Source organism: Ixodes scapularis, unplaced genomic scaffold (assembly GCF_016920785.2).
Source record: "Ixodes scapularis isolate PalLabHiFi unplaced genomic scaffold, ASM1692078v2 PGA_scaffold0__279_contigs__length_252992795, whole genome shotgun sequence".
Taxonomy (NCBI): Eukaryota; Metazoa; Arthropoda; class Arachnida; order Ixodida; family Ixodidae; genus Ixodes; species Ixodes scapularis.
In genome coordinates this window covers 43995657-44021953 of record NW_024609835.1, presented here as the reverse complement: position 1 = coordinate 44021953, position 26297 = coordinate 43995657, and the positions used below count along the sequence as shown (strand labels likewise).

General features: G+C 47.1%; 2 protein-coding genes across 2 annotated transcripts; one reads left to right on the top strand and one right to left on the bottom strand.

The window, feature by feature from the left end:
• The first annotated feature begins 4678 nt into the window (after nucleotides 1-4678).
• Nucleotides 4679-5396, top strand: LOC115327026 (P2X purinoceptor 7-like). The gene is made up of 2 exons (XM_040210013.3): nucleotides 4679-4872; nucleotides 5231-5396. The coding sequence occupies exons 1-2, from the start codon at nucleotides 4679-4681 to the stop codon at nucleotides 5394-5396; spliced, it is 360 nt and encodes a 119-aa protein (XP_040065947.3).
• A 4937-nt stretch (nucleotides 5397-10333) lies between these two features.
• LOC115322491 lies at nucleotides 10334-19493 on the bottom strand. The gene is made up of 11 exons (XM_040210012.3): nucleotides 19131-19493; nucleotides 17098-17269; nucleotides 16871-16954; nucleotides 16451-16796; nucleotides 15948-16359; nucleotides 14102-14266; nucleotides 13722-13908; nucleotides 12311-12553; nucleotides 10803-10974; nucleotides 10603-10748; nucleotides 10334-10546 (listed from the first exon to the last, which is right to left on the bottom strand). The coding sequence occupies exons 1-11, from the start codon at nucleotides 19461-19463 to the stop codon at nucleotides 10374-10376; spliced, it is 2433 nt and encodes an 810-aa protein (XP_040065946.1). The 5' UTR covers nucleotides 19464-19493; the 3' UTR covers nucleotides 10334-10373.
• Between the last annotated feature and the right edge of the window lie 6804 nt (nucleotides 19494-26297).

Here is a 26297-nt window from a genome sequence, read left to right as displayed (position 1 = left end):
CAACCGTAAGCCAACTCTACAATGAGCAAACAATTGCCTTGCGAGTAGGTAAGCACTTGCACTTGCAAGTTGCAGATTAAAAAAAAAAAAAAATTATACTTTTTAGTTTTTGGTGCCCGAGTATACTCCCAGCAATAATGAGTGCCTTCTTTGAAACACAGCTCATCTCGAGGATTAAGTGGAACGATAAACGGATCCCCGATCCAACGAGCGAAAACTCCAACGCTTCAGGCGGGAGTGGGACGAGCGCAAGCACCCACCAAACCAACCATTTTCCTTAGAACTGGCAACTAAGTCTATAAGTGTGCCAACTGGCACACTTATAGACTCCGCAAATGATAGTTTGCTCTTATTTAGTTTTATGTTTCCCTTCTTTTGTAGATCGCATTGAGGCACCACCAGGCGTATACACGAGAAGCGTTCACGCAGGTGCGCGTATAAGTTTGTTTCTATATTTGTATTTTTTTTCTCGCAGTTAGGGGACAATAGGCTCTTCATAGAACTTTTTTTTTAACCACCCACAGTGGAAGAAAATGAAGGGAGACAAGAGCTCTCAACTTATAAAAAAAAGAACGAAAAAAAAAAAAAAAAGCGGAAGCTCGGTGGCCGACGGATCTCGAGAGACAGAAAGAGAGAGAGAGAGAGAGCCTCGGCGCCGAGTTCTTCGAGAAACAGTGCTTGTTCTCGTTGAGTACGGGAAACCAGTCTGGGAAAAGAAGTCCGAGTTTCCGAGTTTTCGAGATGTCACCCTCTCACCGTCTGCGGGTAGCTGTTTTCCTGTTGCCAGTCGTCCCGCAAATATATGCTTAGGCGATACGCTGCCTCGCGCGTGTGTGTGTTTGTGTGTGTGTTTTCTCGGGGGAGGGGGGGGGGGGGGGGGGGGAGGGAGGGAGGGAGACTAGACGAGTGTCTTCTTGCGGCACTCCGCTGGGATGGGCGCCTGTCGTTGTCGTTCACGCGCTACCCCCCCTTCGCCGCGTTTCAACTCGGAAGATTGCAGGGGAAATGGCGAAAAAAACCGTCCCTCTAGGACGTCTGGCTGCTTCTTGCGATGATGAGGGATACGGGCCTCCTCCTCGTAGGCGAACCGCTACCTAGCTGGCTTGGAAAGGTCGCACTGTCGTAACTCCTACCTTATGAAGTCGCTCGAACCAATCTTTAAAGAAATACGGCCTCCCACTAAACGAAAAAAAAAATTCTGCTCGAAGACGTGTAGATTACACCTTTGTTACCGGCCTTCGTAGCCAGCGATAACATCATTTTTATCAACTAGCCACGAAGGGAGGAGATGAATTGTCTCACATCGCACGCCTGCTACGATGGACGGCGTTCGCTATGAGACGTTGATTTTCGAAACATCTCCTACTAATTTGACATTGTCTCCGCCAAGCACTCGGCGAGGACAAAGGACAGTTTGCGGCAGTTCCCGCATACCTCCTGGATCGTGCCGACGGTGATCTTCCCCCGGATGTAGGACGGCCACGAGTGAGGCCGCGGTGAAATAACAAGTCTACGGACAATGGGATACATCACACTAATAGTTAGGGCCCGTCTCTCATTACTTTATTGTGCGTGCTCCGCGGCTACCCGCGCTCTGGCGTATAGCCCTCACTTGCTATGCCCAAGTGAGGTTCGACGCGAGCCGTTTCGTGCTTCGCTCGTGTTCGGCCCTTTCTTTGTTCGTGCATATTAGCTAGGGAATCATTTTTGATCGTTTCCACCCCAATTCAATTAATTTATTAATCCCTTATATGTCCACCAGGGCCTTTCAACAAGGGAGACATATGAACAAAAACAAAAAAAAAAGGAAAAAAAGCAAACAAAGAAAGGGTAATGCATAAGTGGAATTAGAAACCGTAAAAGATGGCAAGTGCATCCCGAAAATTTGAAATATAAAATATGGTTACCATATATTGAGGCTGATAATTTGTTCAAGTTGTTAGGTAGAAAGGTGCGAGTGAGAAATTTTAAAGCCATTGAATCTAGGAACCGGTGAAAGTTGTTTACAAGAGTTACCTAGGCGACCGAAGGTGTGAGGCGAGGGACTGCAGTTTAACTTCTTCTGCAAGGAAAAATAGCATAAAACTTACGCAGTATATTTAAGGCAAATACAATTATACTTTTTTTGTTTGTTTTTTTCAGAAGGAGGGAGGCAAAGTTAAGTTTAGGTGCTCTACCGCTAGCTCGAAATTTGGCAACGCTGGAATCGTGCTTCAGGAAATGTGATATTCGCGCACGCATGCGTAATGACTTCCGTGCATTTTATCTCGCATAATTAAGCTCTTCCGCGTTTTCCAAAAGATAAGCAGGGTTGCTAGCACCGGATCTGCAAAGCAGGGTACACGATGAATTAACGACGCGGTGATGTATGGTTCCATCTCGAGTTAAACGCGGTTGTCTCGAGTCACGTCACTTAGCCAAGGCGTAAAATAAAAACGTGACGGCAATTTCGGCCGCACCGTTCCCCTCCTCTTTCTCTCTCTTTCTTTCTGTTTCTTTCGTACCTTCTTTTCTGTTTTCGTTTTGCGTTTGCGTTGTTTGAGAGTATGGCCGCGTTAAACTTTTCGAAAACGACTTCTTACTTTACAAAACGGATTCCAGTATAAAAGGTAGTCGACACAAAAGACCTTTTTGAGCCGAAGTTTGAAAACTTTCGCGTTGCTTCCTTAATTCCGGCTTTCTTTCTTCTTCTGTCTTCGTATAGTCGGTACAAATCGACTCTAGCACACGCAAAATTTCGCTCACGCATGCACGCAGAGCACCCACATCTAGGAAAGACTTGCATCCCCCGCCTTCCTGCTCATTCCCCCGGAACCTAGCCGTCCCAGAAAAAAAAAAAAAAAAAAAGAAATCTAATGCAACGAGGAAGCGAACCAAAGATCCCCCGAATTTGTATTTCACATTCGGCGAAACGCGTTCGCCTTCCTTTTTTTTTTCTTCTTTGGGTCCTCTGTCCTGCGCGCTAGTATGTCAGGATATGCAAATGAGCGCTCGGAGCGTTGCTAAAAGCGCGCAGCACGAAGCTTTCGCCGGGGAAATTGGCCAAGACGTGCTGCCGGGGGGCCTCTCTGAGCGCGTCGGGGTCATTAGCCAAATGGGCCGCTGGCCTTTCCCTCACGCCATGCAGACCGCGGGGAGCAACCGCGCTGGCCGACACGTGTTGGGAAGCGGGCGCTGCAATTCTTCGATGGCTGTTCCGCGTAGTTCCCCACCGTCCTGTTTACGAAGCGCGATTGGCCAAAACCGAGTGTTACCATTAAAAGGCTTAACCTTAATGTTGCATACGTTACGTAGGCGTTAACTATTCTTTAAAGGGATACTGAACTGTGAAATCGGGTCGACGTTTTTGGTCTTAATCGCAAGAATGGCACGTCATTTAATTTTTACTGGCGCTGGTAAAGCGAAAATACCACGTAAATTTTAATAAACCGGAAAATAAGCATTTTAAGGTGCCCCTGGTGAGCGTCTCCGGAACCTCGCTTCGTGACGTCAAAGACCTCAGAGACCTCGCGCAGCTGCCTCAGGAGACGCGAAAAATCACAACTTAGTTGGTCTGCTGTCACCTGTGACCTGCCGCGTTTACCTCGAGCTCGGTGGCGTGGTTATGGCGACACGTGCGTGCGCCAAGAGCGGCAGCAGCAGCAGCAGTAGCTGCAGCGGGAGCGGGAGCGACGCAGTACCGTCGGATGAGGAGCGCGAGCACCTGCCAGCGAAGAGGCGTAAGGTGCTGCCTTACGCCTGCGACCCGTCCGCGACGTCGGACAGTAATGAAACTTCAACGGAGCCAGCAGCGGACTCCTCGCCAGACGCTCTGCCGCGAAGTGACAGGCGGCGGCTACTCAACACACGCTGGTAAGAACACGCGCACATGGCGCAGCGTATGTCTTGCATAGGCCCGGGAGAGCGATTGTTTTGGGGTTGCGCGAAGTTGACTTGCAGCCTCGATGAACCGATTGTTTTGGGGTTGCGCGAAGTTGACTTGTAGCCTCGAAGAACCGATGATAAATGGGGTTTTATATATTATGTTATCAGGTGTACTAGTGACTGACATGCTCTTGGTATCGCCGAGCGGCGGCGAGTAAGCTCCAACCTGAACTTATCGGCTCCATCGTTTGGGCTACAGAAAGATGCGCCTCCTTTTGCTAGAAACTGTCAGTGCTAAGGCAGGGCTACCCGTGCACCTGTCCCGCGAAGGCGCGTTAGAAATTGAAGATGCATCAGCTGCGTGCGGACTTGAACCTGCACGTAGTGCCGATACACCGTCGAAGTACTCACGTGCGCGCTGTACGTTTTTTTTTTGTTTTTTTTTTTTATTATGCACGTGTTTGCGCAATGCTGGGCCCCAGGTTGGGCACTCAGGCCTTTGTGGCATGGGCAGCACTGCTTTTTTGCGGCCCTCTATGCCTGGGTCAAAGATTCCGGAATATGAATAAAGTATTACTATATTATTATACGCAAAAATGTAGCTGCTGTATAGTGACTGCATCGTGGTTGTGGATACTCCCAAAAGGCATCTGAGGCTTGAGCAGTGTTTGGGCGACACAATTGGATTGAGAAAAGAGGCAAAGTGTGTAGCCACACCAGTGCCCACACAGCATTACAGAAATGTTGACATATGCACTAATTCATGTTTCTACCTTTGGGAAACAGGTGCTGCTGCGAATCCCGGTGTGGCACCATGTCCACACCAGTGGAAAGTGTGTGCTGCAAGGAGCAGTGCAAGGTCAAAGAGAAGGCTGGGAGCCTTCCCTGCATCACGGCACACAGGCTCTTCGAGCTGTACTGCCTGGACAGGGATATCCTGGACTTAGAGTACAGGAAGCTGAGAGTCTGCCGGCCTCTCAGCACAAGAAACATAAAGGAGATAAATGCGTACGTACAGTGAAACTAAATTACTATACTTTTTTACTATCATGTGCACCGCTTTGTAAATAAAGGGAGGATGCAAAGCGAGATTTGCATTAGATGAACCAGAAAAGGCAGTGCCTCAATGTTGGCAATTGAAGTTTCCGACACAGGCAGGTTTTTATTGGTGGCCTGAAAAACATACCCAAAATTTAGAAGCAAACCATTCATTACATGCTTGCTCGCTCGAATATGCATGTTTTAATGAAACTACAGCTTGTGGCGTCTTGCTGCTGGCCATCGAACTAAAAACAATGAATGCCTTCTAGTTCCAAGTGGATACCTGGCAGTGTAACTAAATAACTTTATTATGTTATCATTGCAGTAAGTACAGGTACACGGCATACTGCCAATTTGTTTGGTGGATACACGGAAGGCTCGGAAAGGAGAACCGGGTCACCTTGCCCAGCTGCGTGGTGACCAGGGTCCGCAAAGAGTTCCCCGCCCCGAACCCTGCAGACTACACGGGCTTCAAGCAGTCAAAGTGCTGAGTAAGTTTGCATGCTATCTACCTTCAAACCTCCTAATTATGTATCTTTTCCTACCAAGCACTTGGGAGCAACAGCTTGCACGAGCAGTACATAATTAATGTTAGAATGAAGAGATCAATATTTGACATATAAGAAACTCACTGTTTATTGCAAACTAACCAATTTTTTACTTTACAAACAATGTGTAACAACGATCACAGACTGGAGACGAGGAAATGGGCCAGAGACGTTTTGAAAAGGAGCTCATGGCAAGGAGCTAGTGGCCTGGGAGCGCATGGCCCAGGGCTTGTGCTCGGAACACATGAGATTGACACGTCAGATCGAACTGCTTTGTTGCTTGTGCATAGTGTAAATAAATGTTTGCATCAACGTAACCAACAATGACCACCAGAAGTTCATGCATTTTGTGCGGAAACCCGCTACGTAACGATTCGACGAAGGGAATCTGGTAGACCGAAGCAATACCTATCGAACGACAGAAGCAACGTTCCATCGAGACAAGACTGAAAGATCATGGACATCCTCAAGAAGAAACGGAAGACTCTGCAAACACAAGTAACTAAACTCCTCAGCGAGGCAAAAGAATTATTTCAGCTGACTCCAGCAGTCATCGATCACCTAGAGATTTTGATTGAGTGCATAAGCCTCTCTCGGGATCAACTCGGCCACGTAGATGCCGCGATCGAGCCTTTGATTACCGAAAGAGACGTGAAAATGGAGTTCACGCCAATCATAGATTATACTGACAAGATTGTCACATGCCTCACGAAGCTCAGAAAGAAGGCGAAGGGCGTGGAGAACAGCCAACGAGCAAGTGGTCCCTCGAACGATTGGAGAGCAACAGCCGTAGAAAGTCAAGCTTCCAAAATTAGAATTTATCAAGTTCAACGGCAACCGGAAGAATTGGCAAGCATTCTGGGAGTGAAACCACAATCCACGAGAATCCGGAACTGACTCCATCGAAAAAGTTCAATTACCTGAGATCAGCGCTTACCGGAGATGGATCAGCTGCCATCCGAAACTACAGCCAACCGCTCAATGCTATGCGGACGTGATCGACCTTCAACAGCAGCGGTTCGGCAAGCAAGAGACTCTGGTACACAACCACATGGAAAGTCTGATGGACATCCAGAAGGTACCACTACAGGGCAATGCCCGAACCCTGCGTCGTTTGTACGACAGTCTTCAGGCGCACATCTGGGGACTTGGAGCACTGGGTGTGGGCGAGGAATCCTACTGCGCCATGCTCTACTCGCTCCTACTGCGAGCACTACCGAAGGACATGTCCCTGGATTACAACCGGAAGATGTCGTTGGAGGACACCAAGAACGCCACCGCAGTGACGGGCACCAGTCCCGAGTCTCCAACAGAGAATGTTCATCTAAGAGCTCTACAGACTCTACTCAAATTTATTCGAGTTGAAGTCGAGAGCTGGGAAAGGACGTCAGAGGAACAAGAGGACGACTTTGGCGGTAAGCCTGCAATTCGTTTCCCTAAACAAGAACTGCCGAAGAAACTTTCAAACTACACAAACCTTCGAAACTCTACCGCAGCGGCCTTGTATGGCAAGACTGAAGGCTTAGAGTGTTAGTTCTGCAAATCCGAAGAACACGCCACACCTGACTGCAACGCCAATATTGAGCTCACTGAGAAAAAAAAAACAAAGATTACAGGCTGGCAACAGATGCTTTCGTTGCACAAAAGCAAACCACACGGCGAGAATGTGCCGAAGCACGCCGTGTTGCACCAGGTGTCAAGGATGGCATGCGCCTACTATGTGTGACCCGGATTACGTACTGGAACGACTTTTCGCGGTGAATAAAACAGAAAGCGAAGATAAAACACCGGTCAGTCTTCAGATCAATGAAAAGAACTGCAAGCCAGCAGTGTTCTTGCAGACGGTGACCGCATGGGCCGAGAACAAAAACAAAAGAAGACTATCCCGAATTCTTTTTGACAGCAGCAGTCAACGTTCCTTCATTACGGAGGAGCTGTCCCAGAGACTCGGTTGCAAACAACTCGGGATGGAGATCCTCACGTTCGGCGTGTTCAGAGGCGAAAGCACCGAACGTATTGTTTCGCAGGGTGCAGCTTACTTTGCGGGACCAACAGTACTACGAAAAATATGAAATCGACATGCTAGAAACACCTACCATCTGCGAACAAAATCTCCCGAGCCCAGATTAATCCATCGTCGCGACATTAAAGGAGCTCGGTTGCTTAGTAGGAGATGCCATGACCGGACTGGAACATCGGGGCATCGATATCCTGCTTGGCCCGGATCACTACTGGGAGTACATCATTGGAAAGATTCACCGACAGAGGAAGCTTGACTGCAGTGCAGCCCGTATTCGGATGGGCGGTTCAGGGACGAAAAGGGTCAAGCTCCCGGGTTATTAGTTGCTCCAGGGTGGTCATGCGGAGAACGGCGGTCCAAGAGCCCGAACCCATGCCAAGCCTCAAGCAATTCTGGGAACTTCAGAGGATGGGTGTCATCGACACATCGGTGGACGATCCTTCGGACAACGATGTCATGCGAGACTCCGAAACTATGATCGCCAAGACCATTGGGAGGTGCGAAGTCTGCCTTCCATAGAGGGCAGACATCAGGTTGGCAAATGACAAGGTTGCTGGAATGCCACAGAAGAACTGCAATGTGTGACATGGCACCACCTGCCGGGAAAGGAGAACCCCGCCGACCTCATGTCACGAGGTCTGACCACCTTGGATTGGTCTCCACTCCACTCTGTTGTTCGGGGACCAGTTGGTTGCCGCTGCCAGCTAAAGAATGGCCCAAGGAGAAGCGCGAGGAGCCACCTCGATATAAGCTCGAGGAGAGGGGACCGAGAGCTGACATATTGGACATTTCAACACCATCTGCAACGTTGCTTGATGTCACCGCATTCAGCTCAGCTTCAAAACTCAACAGAACAAGAGTGTGGATGTTTCGATTCCTTCACAACGTTAGGTCAACGGGAAAACAATCGGGGCCTCTGACTGCAGAGGAAATCCAAGGAGCGCGGACATATTGGCTAAAAGCTAATATCGGCGTTTGCCGCCAAGCTTCGACGTGCGACCAGCAGAACCGAGACCCCATCCACTTCTCTTCGAGACTTCAGTAGTTTCATCAACCAAGAGGTAGTGCTTCGCATAAGAGGGCGACTCCGATCGAACAACATGACATACGATGAACGAAACCCTATCGTACTACTGAAAGAGCATCGATATTCCACGGTACTTGTGATCGACGCTCACAGGATGGTGTTACATGCAGGAGTAAGACACACTCCAGTCCAGCTCCGCGAGAGGTATTGGATCCTTCGGGGTACGAGAGCTGGTGAAGAAGATGCTGCGCTGTGTGTAACGTGCCAGCGATTTAGTGCTATTCCGGCGAGTGCTCCAGCGGGACCTCTGCTGCGTACGAGAACGATGCAGGCTGAACCTTTCGAGGTAGTTGGTGTAGATTTTGCAGGACTGCTGTACATACAGGCAAAGGACGTCGTACATCACGCTGTTCACTTGTCCAGTGGCGCGGGTGGTCCACTTGGAGCTCGTACCAGACGTTTCAACGAGAAGTTTTCTTGTAGCTGCCCGTAAGTTTGTGTCATGGAGGGGACTTTGCCGCATCATCTACTCAAACAATGCGCTAACCTTCAAGCGAGCCTCCAGAGACCTGGCAGAACTTCGGAAGATCCTACGACACTCAGAAGTGGTGAATCACTTCGCCAATGCAACCATCGAGGGGAGTTTTATTGTTGAGCGTGCTCCTTGGTGGGGAGGATTCTACGAGCGACTGGTTTGATACGTGAAGGTGGGACTAAGAAAAGTGATCAGAAGAAAAACTATGAACGCAGCAGAAGAGTTGTCCACAGTCCTATGCGAAATTGAGGCGATGCTAAATTCTTGTCCCCCAACATTCGTTTACAATGAGCTTGACGAAGGCCAGCCGCTCACACCGACTAGCTTTTTCAGGGGAGGACGACTGACAGCACTTCCAGTGGCTGAAAGAGAAGACTTTGCGTCGTCTCCAGAGATGCTCCGAGAAATATGGAAACAAAGGAAAGCATTCTTTAACAGGCTCTGGGTAACGGGAGGTCAGACTACCCGAGAGAACTTCGATCTGCCCTTGAAACAAAAGGCCAGCAATCGCCACGTCTGGAGGTGGGCGGGCTCGTCCTTCTGAAGGAACAGCTCCCACGTTTACTCCGGAAGATAGGAAGAGTTGAAAAGGTTTTCTGTGGGCGAGACGGCAGGATTTTTGCATGTATAGTGCGCCCGGCCAGGGGCAGTCTTCTGAAAAGACCAACTTCTCTATCCGCTAGAGATAACAAATTTAAAATGGGGTAACACCCATTCGGTGGGGAGTCTGTACCAACAATCGGAGACCTAAGACGAGAAAATGGGCCACAGACGTTTTGAAATGGCGGCCGGGGGCTCGTGCTCGGAACAGATGCGATTGATGCTGCTTGTGCATAGTGTAAATAAATGTTTCAAGTTCCTGCACAATGTACTGTCAGGGAAAAATGATATGCAAACAGAGGAGCGCGTGGCTTGCGGTACAGGTTGCGCTGCCTGGAAGTGAGCCTAGGGGCGAAGGTGCGTGGCCTACTCCGATATGTTTATGCTCTCCGCTTGGCGCTCCCTAAGCTTCATCAGTGCGTCTCTTAGTGCACTGAAAGCTACCACCTCTATCTTTGCTCGCTCCGAGAGAGTGCGCGCTTTAGCTGCTACAAGCAGCAAGCTTCCTTGTGCCGCATGCGCCGAGTGAGCAAAGATAGTGGTGATAGCTTTCAGTGCACTAAGAGGCGGACTGCTGAAGCTTGGGGAGTGCCGAGCGAAGGGCGTAAACTCATCGGGTAGGCCATGCACCCTCGCCCCTAGGCTCGCTTCCAGGCGGCGCAGCTTGTACCGCAAGCCACGCGTTCTTCTGTTCGCATTTGATTTTTCCCCGACAGTACATGTTCCTTCAGCTTCAGCTTAGCAGTTGAACCGGGAACGGTGGTTAGAGATGAGCAGGTCCTTGTTGGGGCGTTCATATCCACTGGACAGAGTTGGGGGAGCCTCGACACAGTTGGCCTTTCGTGCAGCTCGGTACGACGGGTAGTGGCAATTGAGGGCGAGGGTTTCCTTCATGAGCTCTTGTACATAGGCTGAAATTAAGACTAGATGTTAGAAGCTGGTAGTTGTACTCGTTTTGACATCTTACCGTATGTGCAGGGCCCTTTCATGGGAGATGCAATTGGCCTCTTTGTTTGTTTAGGCCGCTTGACCAGGAACCTTTTTTTGCCTTCCTTAGTAGTCGCCTGTGGCCTGTCGCTGTTTTCGTTGAAATGCAGCGCTGCCACAAAGACTCTGAAAAGTTAAGACTTTAGCGGGCACATGCAAACAATTGGTTAGCTTGCATACCTTGCCTGCATGCTCTCGTAACCGAAGTGTGTCGACTTCGGTGCGAACTGGTTCACAGTGCTGTGAAAGCACTCAGTTGCGTAGGTTTGCGCTGAGGTTGAGAGCTGCGGGATGTCTTTCAGCAGTGGCTTTGACAGCACGATGCTCTTTAGCTTGTCGTGTGCCTGAAGTCCTGGATAAAGTAGGACACTTGTATTACAGACTGTGTGATTTCAAATCTGCTATTACAACAATAACACTAAGGCTCATAAGAAAAAGTAGTAGTTTTGTGTAATTAAATTAAAAATATATGATATCCAGAGGTTAATAAAAGGGTTAGAGCTGATGAGAACAGATTAAATTGGGTAAGTTTAATAGGCTGCTACCAGTCCTGCTTACTGACCGTGTTTATGATGCCTAGATTTTTTTATCGAATAGACCAAGCGATGCCGATTTTAATTTTGCAAAGGCATGATGCACCAAATCGTCATGCTTGGTTGACTCGTGTGCCCGAACATGTAAGCACAGGTCCCAGCGGTCCGTATAAACACCGCGCGGTAACGATGCACGCGGAAGGAAGCTGAAGCTACCACCTATCGGCTCACTCCCCTCTACCAGCAGTCATAGGTTCTTCCCTGGCTGCCACACGGACTAACCAGTATAGAGAGCCAGTAAACTTGCCACATTCATAATCAGACACCTTGAAACTAAGAACCAGTACAACAACTTGGTTGAAATTGTTAAAGAATTCAACCTGAGGCCAATTCAAAAGTTTTATGTGTGAGCAAATTGCGGTTCCACTAGAAAAGGCACACCAGGGCCCGTTTGCTTGAAGCGCTAACTATGGCTACAAGTTGACTGCAGTACCTAGGCGAGGGATTTTGAAATCACGCGACTGGCTCGGTAGAGATGCGGGGAAACATGGCAGTGCCCCGGTGAGTTAGCGCTGCTCGCTTTGGAACTAATATGTCGTTGTAGCTGCAGTATCGGGTGCGTTAATCAGCAACGAATGGTGCAGGAGCCTTCACTTTGCCTTACCTCACTTAAATCGCAAAGCATGAGCAATGACCTTGCCACATTTTTTAGTCTTTCCATTCTGGCCATTTCTAAGCCTAAATGAATGCGATAATTGTCAGCATGGCAACGTCTTTGGAAAACGGATTGCCTTGACTGAATCGGCCGGGTATTCATACCACACAAAAGCAGACAGCGTCGCAGCAGACCTTTTTCTAAATACCCAAGCATTGAGGAGAACGCTGAAAGTGTAATTCTATGGTCCACGAGCGCTGGTCTTCCTCTTATAAACGATTCAAAGTAAATAATCATAAGGCTTTGACAAGCATGCGTGCAAGGCAAAATTTGTTTTGTGGGCAGACCAGCATGTCTGCCCACATCTCATTGCGCAATGTGTGGCACTGCTATCGGCCGGACCTGTTTGTTTGCAAACATGAGTTGGTGTATACTTCACAGCATCACTTGGTATGAAACACTAACATGTCAACACTGTTAATATGCTGTGGTCTACTTGCCCTCAGGAAGCCACTTTTTCTTCCCCAGGTCTCCGTGCTGGCACCTTGGATACAGGGGGTCGGCATGTTCGTGCAAGTCAGCCACGTGTCCCACCAGGGAAGTCCACTTAGGAAGGATCTCCTCTGGCGCTCCATCGCTGGATTCCGCACACCAATAGAGGTGCTTGACAGTTGCCTGCACCCAGTCTTGGAGTCCCACAAGGGATTTGAGTTTCCCAGCTGAGACCATGCGTTTCTTGATGCCTGAAAAATGAAGCATTGTATTCATTCTGCTAAGCACCAAGCTTACATTGCCAGAAACAACAGCTTGACAAAATAAAGAGTTCATAATTATGAACACCAAAAACAAGAAAAACCCAATCCTGCCCCATTTTCTCAAGTATAAAAAAAAACATGGCGATACCTCACTCTAGGACACTTTACTTTTTAGACGCTTTCGTCGAGTGTAAAGTTTGTGCCTGCTGTCTTCGATGCTGCGCAAATAGTTACGGGACGGGAGAAACATCAAAACCCAAGCAGTTTGGGCTCGAAGTCGGCATGCGCATGGCCTGGTGAGCGAGATCGTTCCCAACCGCTCTGGGGACGCCACCTCGCCCAACCTTGCCAACCGCGACCGGACCCTGAGGCCGAAAGGCTCTGGCACAGCCAGGAACGGCACCGAGGTTGGAGCTCCTCTTTCTGCCTAGCATGCAGTGCTCAGAGCTATCGGCGTCTGTCCTTGCACTGAAGGCTCTAGGGACTCCTTCGGACACGAAGGTCCTATTTCGCGAGGCCTGGACAAGGGCCGCTTTACCGAGCAGATTTGCTATATGTCGCTCACATAGTTTGACAATAAAAGCTTGCGGTTCTTCTCTGAAGAAAATATTGCGGGCGACCACACGGACTGCTCTCCGCCGCCGCCGAGGGTGGCTGCCGCCATGTTCTCAGCTGTTCGCTTGCTCCCAGAGCGGGTGCCTTCCCATAATCCTCCCCGATCCAAATTGCGATGCAACCTCCATTTACATGTTTTGAATAAATGTGCATTCGCCATCTCAATCCACCTCTGTCTAGCGACTTGAATGCGATGCGCTCTCCTACTGTATTGTTTGTTTACATCACCGCATTGAATGCGACAACTGGATTCGATGCGACTAAGCCGCATTCATGTAAACACGGCTTATGTTTCAGCTTATATTGTACTGCAGCGAAAACTAGAAGCGCAAGCTCATGGCCTTGGCAGCTGCTCCTGCTGCACGAGAGCTTGTGCCGCCGAGCAGTTGCCATACAGCAAGGAGCTCCCGCTTGTAGCCTTTCCTGCAGTACAACATATGCAGAAACAAAGTATAGTGACAGGCAAGGGTAGGAGTGTTCTGCAATTAAATGTTTTTTTTTGTTTTTGCATAACCTGGAACCCCGATTACTTATGGCTCACCTTTTGCAACGTGCCAGCAGTCGAACATGTGCCGAATCTGGGGGTACCACTTGGCAAGGAATGACTTGATCATGGAGTGGCGATCAGTGATGATTCCTCCCACAGTCAATCCATTGGCTTCACAAATCAGTAGAGTCCTTTTCAGGCCCTCGAGCTCCATTGCCCAGCTGCCCTTCGTTTCGTTGGACTGAAGTGACAAATAAAACATTGCATTATCACACCGAACATGAAGTATCCAGAACGAAGTCAACTAGAGCTGTTGAATGAGACAACCCATGTCTGAAACAAGTTGTTTTCGCCATTCATTTTCAATTAATTACAGAAAGGTTTCATTCCAGAAGAACAGAAGCATCAGAACATTTATAGCAGGGGAAATTTACCTGCACTGTTTCCACATGGAGAACCTTCTTCGTTGACACGTCGACGACGGTGTATGTTCCATATTTTGCTGAGTGCCCGGGGGAGTCTGACCGCCCATCACCAGCGAGGACCAGTTCTCGTCCACTTGCTTGCTCGAAGAGCTCGTTTTGTTTCCTGTTCCACACCTGGAAGTTTATTTGCAAAGACTTTTGTAAACAAACATAAATCCTGAACATGCTTTTCATTTCACCTATAAGTATACTGCAAGCTTCTTTTCTTTATGTGAACGTCCATGGAAGTTCAGCATTTAAGTTTGAATCCCAGTAAATGCGATCAAAGCATTGACAAATTGTAATTCGTCTTTCTTTCTTTTCAAAATGAGGGGATGAAATGCTCCGAGTCGTGAGTATAAATATTGAAGGCACATATGCACTACTAGGTAGATTGGCAAAACACTTTTTTACTTTCTATTATCTATGCAAGGGCTAGTTGATGAATAGCTTTTGACATTTTCCGTATTGAAACTCAAGAAGCATAGTTTTGCACTTATTTAGGTCGCATACACCCCTGCCTGTTCAGGTCTTGTTCCCCTCGTAGCAATCAACAAGGACAGTTTGGCTGCCGAGGAGCCGCCTTCTCAAGAGCGGGCTCGTTTTTTTAACCTTGAAGAAATGCCACCCCGTATAAAAAATAGAGTACTCGCCGATTAATCTTTACGATCGGCCTGGGAAACATTTATTTTTGATTCTTTTACTTATTCCCCAAATCAAAATCTGCCCTTTACACTGTACACTTATCCAGTAGGTGCAATCAGTCACGAAGCAGGAGAATAAGAATTAATTAAAAACGTTGCCTCCACGTTTAGAAACACATAGGGCGACAATTCACCCACATGGAATGCGGCGAGTCTTCGAGCTTGAAGTATGTGCCATGAACCCTGTATATACTTGCTTTGCCCACACAGTTGGTACCTTTCCACCCCAGGAGTGTGGTAAAAATAGGTGCAGAGGAACAGAGGACATCTCAGCTCTCCCTATTTACAATATTTTCCAGCACATAAGTTGTTTCTTTCCTCAAATTCCTGTCACTGCATCTTACACAGAGGTGCGACTTACACCGCTTTTTTTGCAAGTATAAGCCATAGCTGTGCAAGGCCGTATCAAAGTTACAACAAAGGAGAATCGGCAGAGCCTGTAGTTTGTATGGCATCGCACAGACCTAGATCCATTAGATGTAGCCTCGGGTGCTGCAGTGTATTGAATCGTACAGACCTAGATCCATTAGATGTGGCCTTCGGGTCGGCGGATCAGCTTTTCCTTACAATTGGAACCTTGGCAATATGCCGGCTTCCAGCAGAGCTTACAGCCGGCCATATCAGAACAAATTTCCCACGGTAGTTCGCAAGAACATTGAAGCTGGCTCTTACTTGTGCTTATATTACAATATACATATGACAGCTTATCAATGCAGTTTTGCCTTGCGGCCCGTATAAAGATGTGCCACCTATAGACGTTTGCAAGTACGGCCTCGGGGTGCCGTCACCTTGCCCAGTTGGAGTGCACTTGGGCGCATTAAATTTGATTACGATGCCTCACTAAGGTGTCGTAATCAGACTATGGCCGCGCCCAAGCACAACCCAACACGGCAAGATGGAGGCACCCTGAAGACGCACTTGCAAACATGTATATATCAAGCTTTCTGTAAAAACAGCCGTTTATAGGAGTGTGTGACTTGTAGACAGAAACATATGGTGCTTCCTACGCATGTACTACACCATTCAGGATCCCATAGGAGTGCTGAGCCTGAAATATTGGCACCTAAAATAAACCTCTCACAGGAAAGGAAAGGCTTGAAAACGTGCCATACCTGTCTGATCGCTGGTAGAAGGAAGGCACCCTGAATCTTAAAGTATGTCTCGTACGATAAACAGGGCACGCCCATCTGGTGGAGGAGCCTCAGCACTTTTTTGACGATGCTCCCAGAGAAGAGCGTTGCTGCAGCTAGGAGCACATCGCCCAGGGCCCTCCTATTCACTGATGGTTGGCTGGTCCAGGTGTGTTGGTGGCCATTGTTGCACATTCTGTGCACCCGGAGACATGTCCCTCTGATCTTCTTCTCTGTGATGCGGCACAGTGCAGTGCACTCGGGACAATTACCTAGTAGCTCGTCCAAACAAGACTCGAAAACAATAAACTTTCGTTCCGAGACGTAGTCGATGCTTTTGCTGCTCTCATGCTGACTGAGTGCGCTGTCAGATGCAGTGTTCTGCTGTGCATCCCTGGAATAAAAAAAAGAAAAGAAAAAAGCAACCTCTTACACACCCTCTCATACTCGTCACTAAAGATGACATATATCCGACTGATACCAACCTCAGAAAGCCGGTGTCGGACATCATCATGAGGAAGCTAGCGTCAGAGGGGAGGTATAGGCTGTCTGCTTCCACGTGTGGCTCTGGCAGCTCCGTGGGACACTCTTCAACAGACTCTTCCTGGCCTGCACTGGGCAGCTCATTGTTTATTGTTGGCAGCTGTGGTGGGTCCGGTGGTGGAGCTGGTTGTCTGCGCACTGGCGGCTGCGGCGACAGAGTCAGCCCTTCAGGCAACATCCAATCTAATGGAGCCTGGGGGACATGATTTGGTGAGGAGCATCGTGGTGTCACGAGGACAGGATTCGTTTGGGACTTTCGTGATGAAGTCTTCAAGGTGACTTGTATGCCTGTGCCATCATAACGTGTTACAACGATCTGAACAATGCTGCCTTCAGTGAAATTTCTTCTTGCAGATACATACCTCGATTTCTGTAGATGCCCGAGGTCTGCGTAGCAGCGTTCCGAAGGTCAGGTTGAGCCTGTTTGGCATTACTGATGGAGGGGGCTGTTCACAGCAGAGGAAATAAAGTGTCTTTCAAAACAAAATCATCCTTGGCTCATGTAATCAGCAATAGGCTAGATTACCCTAATTTGGCAGAATTCAGTACTAAAATATGTCAGCCGAGTAGTTTCAATTGGCGCACATACCTGAACTCGAACAAGGTTCTTCGATGCCAGCATTTGCATCACGCATCGGTTCATGTCCAGAGTCAGGACCTTGCTCAGTGTCGTCACCAGAAGGGGTTGACGATGTGCTGACTTCTTCAGCGATGAGTGTGGCCTTTGCTTGTGCCGGTGCCTCCAGCAATTCAGCAATTATCTATAAATGATAGGCATAAAAACTTACAACATGCAAACAAACACACTGTCAATATGCTGCTAACACCCAGGTTCTGCTCAAATGAGGGTGACTGGCCCAAGCCCTTATCTTCGTTAGGCTCATGTCACTCTGTGTACCCTCCTCATCTTGACTTTGCTTGAACTGGTAAGCAAATCACACCGTCAAGTGCACAGTCATGAACACTAAGATGAAACGGTCGAATGACGACCGAGGTTAATTAGTGGCCTTGCCTCGAGTCGAGAAATTGAACAACACTTGTAATAACCTCTTGATTGGGGTGCAATTGTCATAAATGGCCAGCTGGTGTTCTTAGTGAACTTTATAAATAAACACCACATTCCGCGAGATTAAGACAGAGTAACTCAGCAAAAGATTTCGCAGTGTTTATTTTTGTTCTAAATTGGCACGCGTTTAGCAGCATCTATTTTTGGCACTAGAATTGATTTTTGCTGCAATTTAATTCCATACACCACCAGGTTTTTAGGCATTCTCGGCACTTGTCGACGTGAAGCATTACTGCGAGCATGTATTCAATGTATGGGAAGAACATAGACGAAACAAGATATTATAAACCGGCACACTGTTTACAAAAAAGCCTGCATTTGCCCACACCAGGTGTGGGGACTGTGCGAACGCAGAAACCGAATTCACGTGAAGTGAAGCCTCTGCGCCTGCGCAGTGCCGTCAAGAGTGCCACCACAGCTGCGTGACGTCAGGGCCGCGTGTTGGTCTATAACTAAGATATCGTCATAGTAATCAGAAATATAAACAAGGGGTGGAAATATGTACCATAACAAGGTTCTCATTAAAAAAAACTGCAGCGCTCTTTTTCATTTATTTTCCGCAGTTGAGAGAAACTGCCTTCCAGGTTAACACTGAACAGATGAAGCGACAGCAGCTTGACCACCTCATCAGGGAGAGCAGACCAGAGAGGAAAATGAGTTTTCCAAAACAGAATGATGTATACAGGCACACTTTTCTAAATGGCGTGGCACTCATACTGTGAGTACCCTATTCCGAAATTCAACAGCATCTCCTTATGCGCCACAATGAAGAATAGCACATGCTCAAGATGCCGCGGAGTTTGCACATCCTGCTCAAGCTCGGAATATACCCGCTGCAAACCAAAAGGAAGTACGTAGATCATCAATTAACCCTTCTCCCAGGAATGGTTCAGCTCGGTCCTATGTGCCATTTTCAGGTAGCCCAAATCAAAATTCGATATTTATTGGTTTATGCCAAATTTCTCAAATTAAAATTAGCTGGCATTTATCAGTAGTAATAAAGATAAATACCAGCCTTCACAACTGAGCCAAAGGTGCCGGCGCAAGCTCGTAGCTTCAAAGCAAGTTTCTAGCAAATGAGCCCGAAAACCGAGTGCCGTCGCCGCAGCTACTATACTCCGTTTCACCTTATGTTGTACCGCAACGAAGGCAAGAATCGCGAGCTCACAGCGTAGGCAGCTGCCTACGCTGTGAGCTCGCAGGAAAGGCTACAAGCTCGAGCTTGTAGCCTTTCCTGCGGTACATCATAAGGTGAAACAGAGTATAGCTGCAGTCTCGCCATGTACACGATACCGACAGTGGAGCACCTGCGATTGGCGGCAACCTTTCGTCCGGCTAAGGGCACGATAGCGAACACGAATATAGTACACACTTACCCTGCGCGACGCTGCTAGCGAAAACGCGATCTCGGCGTTTCTCCGCGCTCGTCCTCAAAGGCGAGTTAGCAGGCTTGCGCTAACAGCGTCGCGCAATGTACAACGCTAATCTCACGACCACTCGTATTCGTGCTTTCCTCTCAGAAACAAGCAGAAAAATATTTTAGTAACTGCGCTCACCTCTTTCCGTCGCCGTTTTTCCACGGCGCCGCTGTGCCGCTCTCGCTTGCGTTTTCGCGTGAAGAGCGATGGCACCACGTCAGGCTTCAAATAGGCCTGTTTTACAGGCAAGCCCAGACTTTGCAGTAACTTCGGGCTCGTCTTGTAGTCCTCGTCTTCGAAGTGCTCCGTGCAAAGACAATCGCCTTTGGCGGGCTTCCATGTTGGCTGGGAAGGACGGGCCGCGCGAATCCACAGCTTCCGCAACGTGGGCTCACTCGGAAACTTGTGCGCAGGCCTGCCGCTGTAACATACGCTGTTCGAGCAGTCTTGTGCAGCGCAGTACCGCGGCATAATTATTGAAGAAACTGGCTCAGAATGAGGAACACTCGGCGCGGTTCTCCATTAGGACTGCAGCGGGACAACCGAGTCTGCCAAGGAGCGAGAGGTCTGTGACGTCAGTTCCGCTAGGGCTCCTTCGCGGTGGCGTCAATCGCACCGGCGGCTTCCGGCCGACGGATTGCTCGAACGCGGCTCTTCAATCAAAGAAATATAATAATCCGATCACCATCCCTTGGTATGGTCTTGATTTTTAGGTATAGTAACGTCCCGGGCAGCTCGTCCGGGGCTTATTTTGAAAAGTTCAGATATCGGTTCAGTATCCCTTTAAACAAATACTGGCTAGGTGGAGCAAGTCGCCGCCCGATTTAGACGGTTGAGCCGTACGCATCCATCCATACATTCTGGCATTAAGAACGACAGTTGACGTTAGACCGTATACGAATAAATGAATAGTACTCCGAAGTCGTCACTTCGAGCCGAGGCGACGAGGGAAACTGTACATTCCTGGAGCGCAGAACGTCGTACGACAGTTTCTTTCTGGGGTTGGCCACCTGCTGTGCATGTGCGATCGAAACTCATACTATACTCCGTTCACCCTTAAACTGAGACTAGAAGCATTCCGCGTTTAGCGCGAGCTTTCTGCCCTGCTAACACGAGCGTGAACGCGCAGGCACGCGCAACCAAAGCGCCGCGGAAGCCAGCGAGCTCGCGCAGAAGGCGAAGCTTCTAAAGGATTTTCGTCCTCATTTTAATCCAAATGCCATGGAATTTAATTCATGCGCCATTTAACTTAACCCAAGTGCTACCCTATATAACCCCGGGGTCGGTAAATTTGATCCACAATATATACACGCATGCTTTTGTCTTCAGTAGTTGTGTTTCGCTTTCACGTTTGATAAATTCGAGTAATTATTTATACAATTAGATTATTTTATTGGGGACTACTGATATATTCACCACTATTTCGATCACTTGGAATTTCAGTCGCCCGCTTGACATGTGGATTACTCTTTTGATAACTTCGAGTTATTAGTGCCGCACTCGACTTTCGCTGAATTCACGTTTTGTTTACTCTTTCTCATTACTTTGACTCATTATTGATACAGTTCAGATGATATAAGTACAATTGCAATTGTAATTACTCTTTTTATTACTTCTCGCTATTATTGACACCGCTGACTTAAACTCGCCTCCACTTCTAATTGCTTCGATCTATTTATAACACAATTTTCAGAGTAAAAGTTCCACAAACATTTTTATTACTTTCTTGATTACTTCGAGGAATTATTGACAAAAATATAACTTCGTAGAAGCTCATTTGATATTCTGATTACTTTTTGGTTATATGGCTATTATTGACATGAAGAACTTTATAGATGCAAACATTTCGTTACTCAGTCGATCACTTTGAATTAATATTGACAAAGGCGACTTTATATAAATTCAGCTAAGAATTTGATTACTGCTTTGAATAGCCCGTGTTACTATTCATCCAATTGACTTTAAATTAACTCAGTTAACTTAGCGGTTACTTTTTATCTTTCCCCGATATATTAGTCATATAAATGATTTAAAACCAACATTATTGACATCTTGATTACTTTGAGTAACTAGCGACCTAGTTGACTTTATATTAGTCTAACTGACCATAATGCCTTATCTCATTGTTACTTTGAGGTTTCATACCACCGAGTGATTTATTCTCAGCTCAGCTACCATTTTGATCACCCTTTTGACTACTTCAATTTACTATTGACCCAATAAAGTTTGATTTGGCCTAATTGGCGTCTTGATTACTCTTGACATTACTTTGAGCTAATTATATAGACTAACCGATTTATTGTGAGCACGAGTCACTTTATGATTACTCTTTTGGATACTTCGAATTACTATTGACTCAATGGACTTTAATTCGCCTTAATTGACATCTTGATGACTTGCTTACTCTGAGATAATATTAAACCAATAGATTTGTTATAAGCTTAATCGATGTTGTGATTAGAAGTTTGATTGCTTCGAGTTACTCTATACGCAATACACTTCATACCAGCTAATTTAAATTGTTTTGCCTTTCTTGATTACTTTGAGTTATTATGAAACCAGTTCGCCTATTATTAGCTCAATTCACAGTATTATTACTCTTTTGACTACTTAGATTTACTTTTGACCCATAGACTTTAATACGGCCTAAACGACATTATGATGACTCTTCCTATTACTTTAAGATAATATTCTAACAAATTATTTATAATGAGCTAAATTGACATTATGATTACTCGTTTTATTACTTTGAGTTTCTATTGACCCAATGAACTTTAATTCGGCCTAACTGAAATTTTGGGGACTTTTGATTACTTCCAGATACCACTTAATGATTACTCTTATGATTGCTTGAGGTTACTTTTGACCTAGTTGACTTTAATTCGGTCTTATTGACGTTGTGATGGCCGTTTTGATTACTTTGAGGTAATATTTAACTAATTGATTTATTATGAGCCCAATAGACATAAAGATCACTCTTTCGATTACTTTGAGTTACTATTGACCCAGTCAACTTTAATTCGGCATAATTGACATTTTGGTGACTCTTCTGATTACTTAGAGTTATTATATCACCAGTTGATCTATTATAAGCTAATAAGAAAGAGTAAACAAAACGTCAATGCAGCTAAATTAAAGTCCAGTGCGTTATTAAGAACTCGAGGTTACCAAAAGAGTAATCAACGTGTAAATTAAGCTACGTCAACCATGCGACTATTTTAACTCCACGTACACTCTAAAAAAAGCCTGTGCGTTCGCTTTCCCGCACAACACTCGGAGAGCCAACCACCACAACTTACTGAGGCAACTCAACGAATGACAATGCCGAAACATATGTTTAGACCAAAATGCGCTGTCTGAGTTGTGACATTAAGCAATGCAAAACGTCACGCTTGCATTGCTTAATGTCACAACTCAAACTGCGTTTTTTTGGTCTAAACATGTGTTTCGGCATTGTCATTCGCTGAGCCGCCTCCGTAAGTTGCGGTGATTGGCTCTCCGAGTGTTGTGCGGGAAAGTAGTCGCACGGGATTTTTTCAGAGTGTAATCGAAATTGTGATCACAATATCAGTTGTCCCAAACAAAATATAAATTTAAAAAAAGAATTACTCTAGTTATCAAAAGTGTAAACGAAACGCGACCGCTAAAGACAAGCACACGTATATATTGTGGAATAAATTCACCGACGCCGGGACTAAATTGGGTAGCATCGAGATTAAATTAGATAGCGCTCGAATTAGATGGGGTGGCACTCGGATTAGGCTAATCGTCATTTGGATGAAAATGAGCGAGGAAACATCCTCGACTCCGGTTTCACATCGGGTCTTTCCGCAGCTAACCCTGCTATCCGGCAGAGCCAATCGAGCGGCACCAAAAAGTGCACCGTCACGATGCTCGTCGTCTTTGTCTGCACTCTGAAAAAAAAGCCCGTGTGTCTGCTTTCCCGCACAACCCTTGGAGAGCCAATCACCGCAACTTACGGAGGCAACTCAGCGAATGACGATGCCGAAACATATGTTTAGACCAATAAAACCGCAGTCTGAGTTGTGACATTAAGCAACGCAAGCGTGACGTTTTGCATTGCTTAATGTCACAACTCAGACTGCGTTTTTTGGTCTAAACATATGTTTCGGCATCGTCATTCGCTGAGCTGCCTCCGTAAGTTGCGCTGATTGGCTCTCCGAGTGTTGTGCGTGAAAGTAGACGCACAGACTTTTTTTAGAGTGTAGAATGCGTTTGGCTATATCACTAATCCGATTACACAGTCGATGCGCCGTTATCCTACGCTTTTTCTTTTTTCAGTCCGCGATTGGTCTAGCCAATGATATAATGAAGGCCCAAAGAGGACGAGCGCCGTGACCAGGCACATTTGGCGCAGATTCATTGGTTCCACGCAATCACGGCCTTTGTTGAGGTCGGACTTCATGCGAAACGGAGTGTATACTCATATTAAAAATGAACGTGTAAAAAAAAAAAAAAAATCACGTTCTGTTTTTGCGCCGACATCCATTTCAGAGCTTCCGGTCTGCGCGCACGCGCACACAGGCACACACTCCAAAAAACCGTTTGTGAGTTAACTTTTATGCGGAGCACGAAGACTGTCAGTCACGTTGAACAATAAAAATATCTCGGCGAATGACAAAACCCAAAATTGGTCTAGGCAAAAAAAACAAAAAAAAAAACGGATGCGATATGTTGATGAAGTTTCGCTGCCCTCGTGTTCTGCGGGAAAGAAAATTCGCAGACTTCTTGTGAGAGTGTGCGAGTTTCCTTTCGCGACTGAAAGAAAAAAAAAAGTCGTGTGACTTCCTGGCTCGCAAAACGAGGAAGTCAACTCGCAGGACTGTTACGCAGTCGACTGTGTTCCTTCAACAGCCCGTATCAAGACTCGTCGTTACGCGAATGATGACGAGAGGCGTTAAACATGTGCCGGCAAGGACCGTTCGTTAGTCCCCTATCGATTAAATTCTAACCCTCGCAACTGCAATTTTGATGCCTCGGTTCCGACGACTCTTCTCTTCTCCGCGCGACGGCCAGATTGCCCGACTCCGGGGTTCGTTTGCGACGGGGCTTCTTTCTCTTTCGCGGGGCGGAAAAGCGAAGCGGGATAGCAATCCCGCATATAGGCCCGCTCGGCAGTCGGTTAATTGGATTAGCGCATTTAATCCCGTTAATTGGGGCTGCATCGCTATGACCGCGCCCTTGCGCGGTGCCCGTGGGGGGGGGGGGGGGGGGGGGGGGTTGTGGCGAGGCGGGCGATGGGCAAATAGAGGCGTGACGCTATCGCGTCCCCTGTACGTTGGGCAATACAACAGCCCGTATCCCGGCGGTTGATGTTGATACAGTGTGTAAAATTGTCTGCCTTTGGGGCCGCGCCCCGTGTGGACGGCGGGGCAGCCGTCCATCTAGTCGCTGACAACTGAAATGCGCGTTTCTGCTGCTAATACAATGTACAAAAGACAGTCTCCAGACACCGTCTGAGGCCTACTTGTATGACGTCACATTGGTCATACAAAAAGCTGTCTGCAGATGTGTTCGAAGCGTACATGTGTGAAGCAAACACGCTTTGAATTTGCCCGAGGGGTGTCCGCATGGTAATCTGACATCGTGTACCTGCAGCGAACAGAGGGAACGCAGGGTGCGCCGACTGCCGAGCGTCTGATTATCGCTTTGCAGCCTATCAGATTGCGTCATTCGTTGATAAGAAAAAGAGAAAAAAAAAAGACGAATCACGAAACGAGCAGGGGAGCGTGAACGCAACAAACAACTCCCCGCGTCTCCATGAGCTGTCGACAACTTTAAAAGGCCCGTTTTTTTTTATTCGTTTTACAGCGAAAGGAATCGCTGACATAATGGCACCTGGAACGAAGGAAGGAAGGAAGGTACGAACGAACCGTAAAACTTTAACACTTTTTGTAGTTTTGTGTTTGCGGCGTCCCTTTCTTCTCCTTGCGATTTTACGCCGGTTTTACACCATGGTCTAAAACGAGAGAGAACAGTTTCGGCGAACTCCAGGTCGCCTGTACTCTTAAATTTAGATTACATTTATTAGAAAGCGCAGTACAATTACATTTATTAAAAAGTCGTCGTAAAAGTAATGTGATTACTTTTGGAGGTGCTAAAAATTACTTGTAACCGTAATTATGTCTCCCTTCCTCTTTCTAACGGCGCCTTTTGAATGCGCAAATTTCCTGCCGAGGAATCCTCGAAACAGGTCTCCGACGGGAGAATAGCTTACCAAACTTGAGAGATTAAGAAGATTAGTCAATTATTAATCGGCGATTCTAATGCAATAAGGGACTGTACGAAAGATCCGTTTTCAAACCGGTGGGTAACACTGTCCTTCGAACATCTGAAGTGATCGGAAAGCAAAGGTTACTTTTTCAGCTAACGACCTATTACTTTTTCTTCTCAAGTAATCGAGTAATCTACTTGAAGACTTATAAGCGAGAGTAATTGCAATTGTTTATACAGCAGAAGGTTAGTCCGCCTGAACGTTCCTACATTGGACTTACAACCCGCGTTCGATCAGGGTGTGTGACGTCTCCCACATTTTAAAGTCGCTTCGTTATCTCGTCCTTTTCAATTTGCCAAGTTTATTTTGTATACTTTGCACCATGGTGGATGAAGAGAGAGAGAAAGAGAGAGAGAGAGAGAGATGTGTAATGGGCAAGGTCATCCAAGGCGGCAAAAGTTCGCTCGGGCCTCGCGCATATCCCGTCGGGGGCACTGTCCGCGACTGGACACGCGGTCACGGCGTTTGAGAGAAATGCGAGCGGATCCTCGATACCCTTGTTCTATGTCGAGGTGGCACCGTTCAGAAACATTTCTCTTCTTCTTCCATCGCGGTTTGCACACTCTAAGAATGCTCGTGCGTCTACTTTTTTACAAAGTTCTCAGATAACCAAATATTGGCACCCACAGTCGGTGATGGGTTAAGAGTTCAGGGGAAGCTCCTCCCACCTAGTTCCACTTTTTTAAAATTATTATTAGGGAACTTTATTTCCATTTCGATACATAAGTGGAGGAAAGAAGGAAACTTTATGAGAGCGAACGCTGGAGAGGAGGTCGCCTCCTCTCTAGAGTTCGCTCCCCCAAAGTGGAAAGGAGTGGGAGGAATGTTTTCTAAACACCTGACCCGTCAAGTGCGAAAAAAAAAAAAAAAAACGAACGAATTACGCGCTGTTCACACTCTTGCGACCGACTTCGACCGAGAGAGACCAGACCGGTTTTTAAGCCTCTTGCGATCTCTTAGGACCAGCTTCGCTGCATCGCATTCGGTCCTAAGAAGTCGCAAAAGGCTTA

Bases quoted from the DNA above. Each gene is read 5' to 3' on its own strand.
- LOC115327026 (XM_040210013.3), top strand. From the start codon at position 4,679: ATGTCCACACCAGTGGAAAGTGTGTGCTGCAAGGAGCAGTGCAAGGTC. The intron at 4,873-5,230 runs GTACGTACAGTG...TTATCATTGCAG, and splicing joins AACATAAAGGAGATAAATGC to TAAGTACAGGTACACGGCAT.
- LOC115322491 (XM_040210012.3), bottom strand. From the start codon at position 19,463: ATGCCGCGGTACTGCGCTGCACAAGACTGCTCGAACAGCGTATGTTAC. The intron at 17,270-19,130 runs GTGAGCGCAGTT...TATCATTTATAG, and splicing joins AAAAACGGCGACGGAAAGAG to ATAATTGCTGAATTGCTGGA. The intron at 10,975-12,310 runs GCAAGTAGACCA...TACTTTATCCAG, and splicing joins GAAAAAGTGGCTTCCTGAGG to GACTTCAGGCACACGACAAG.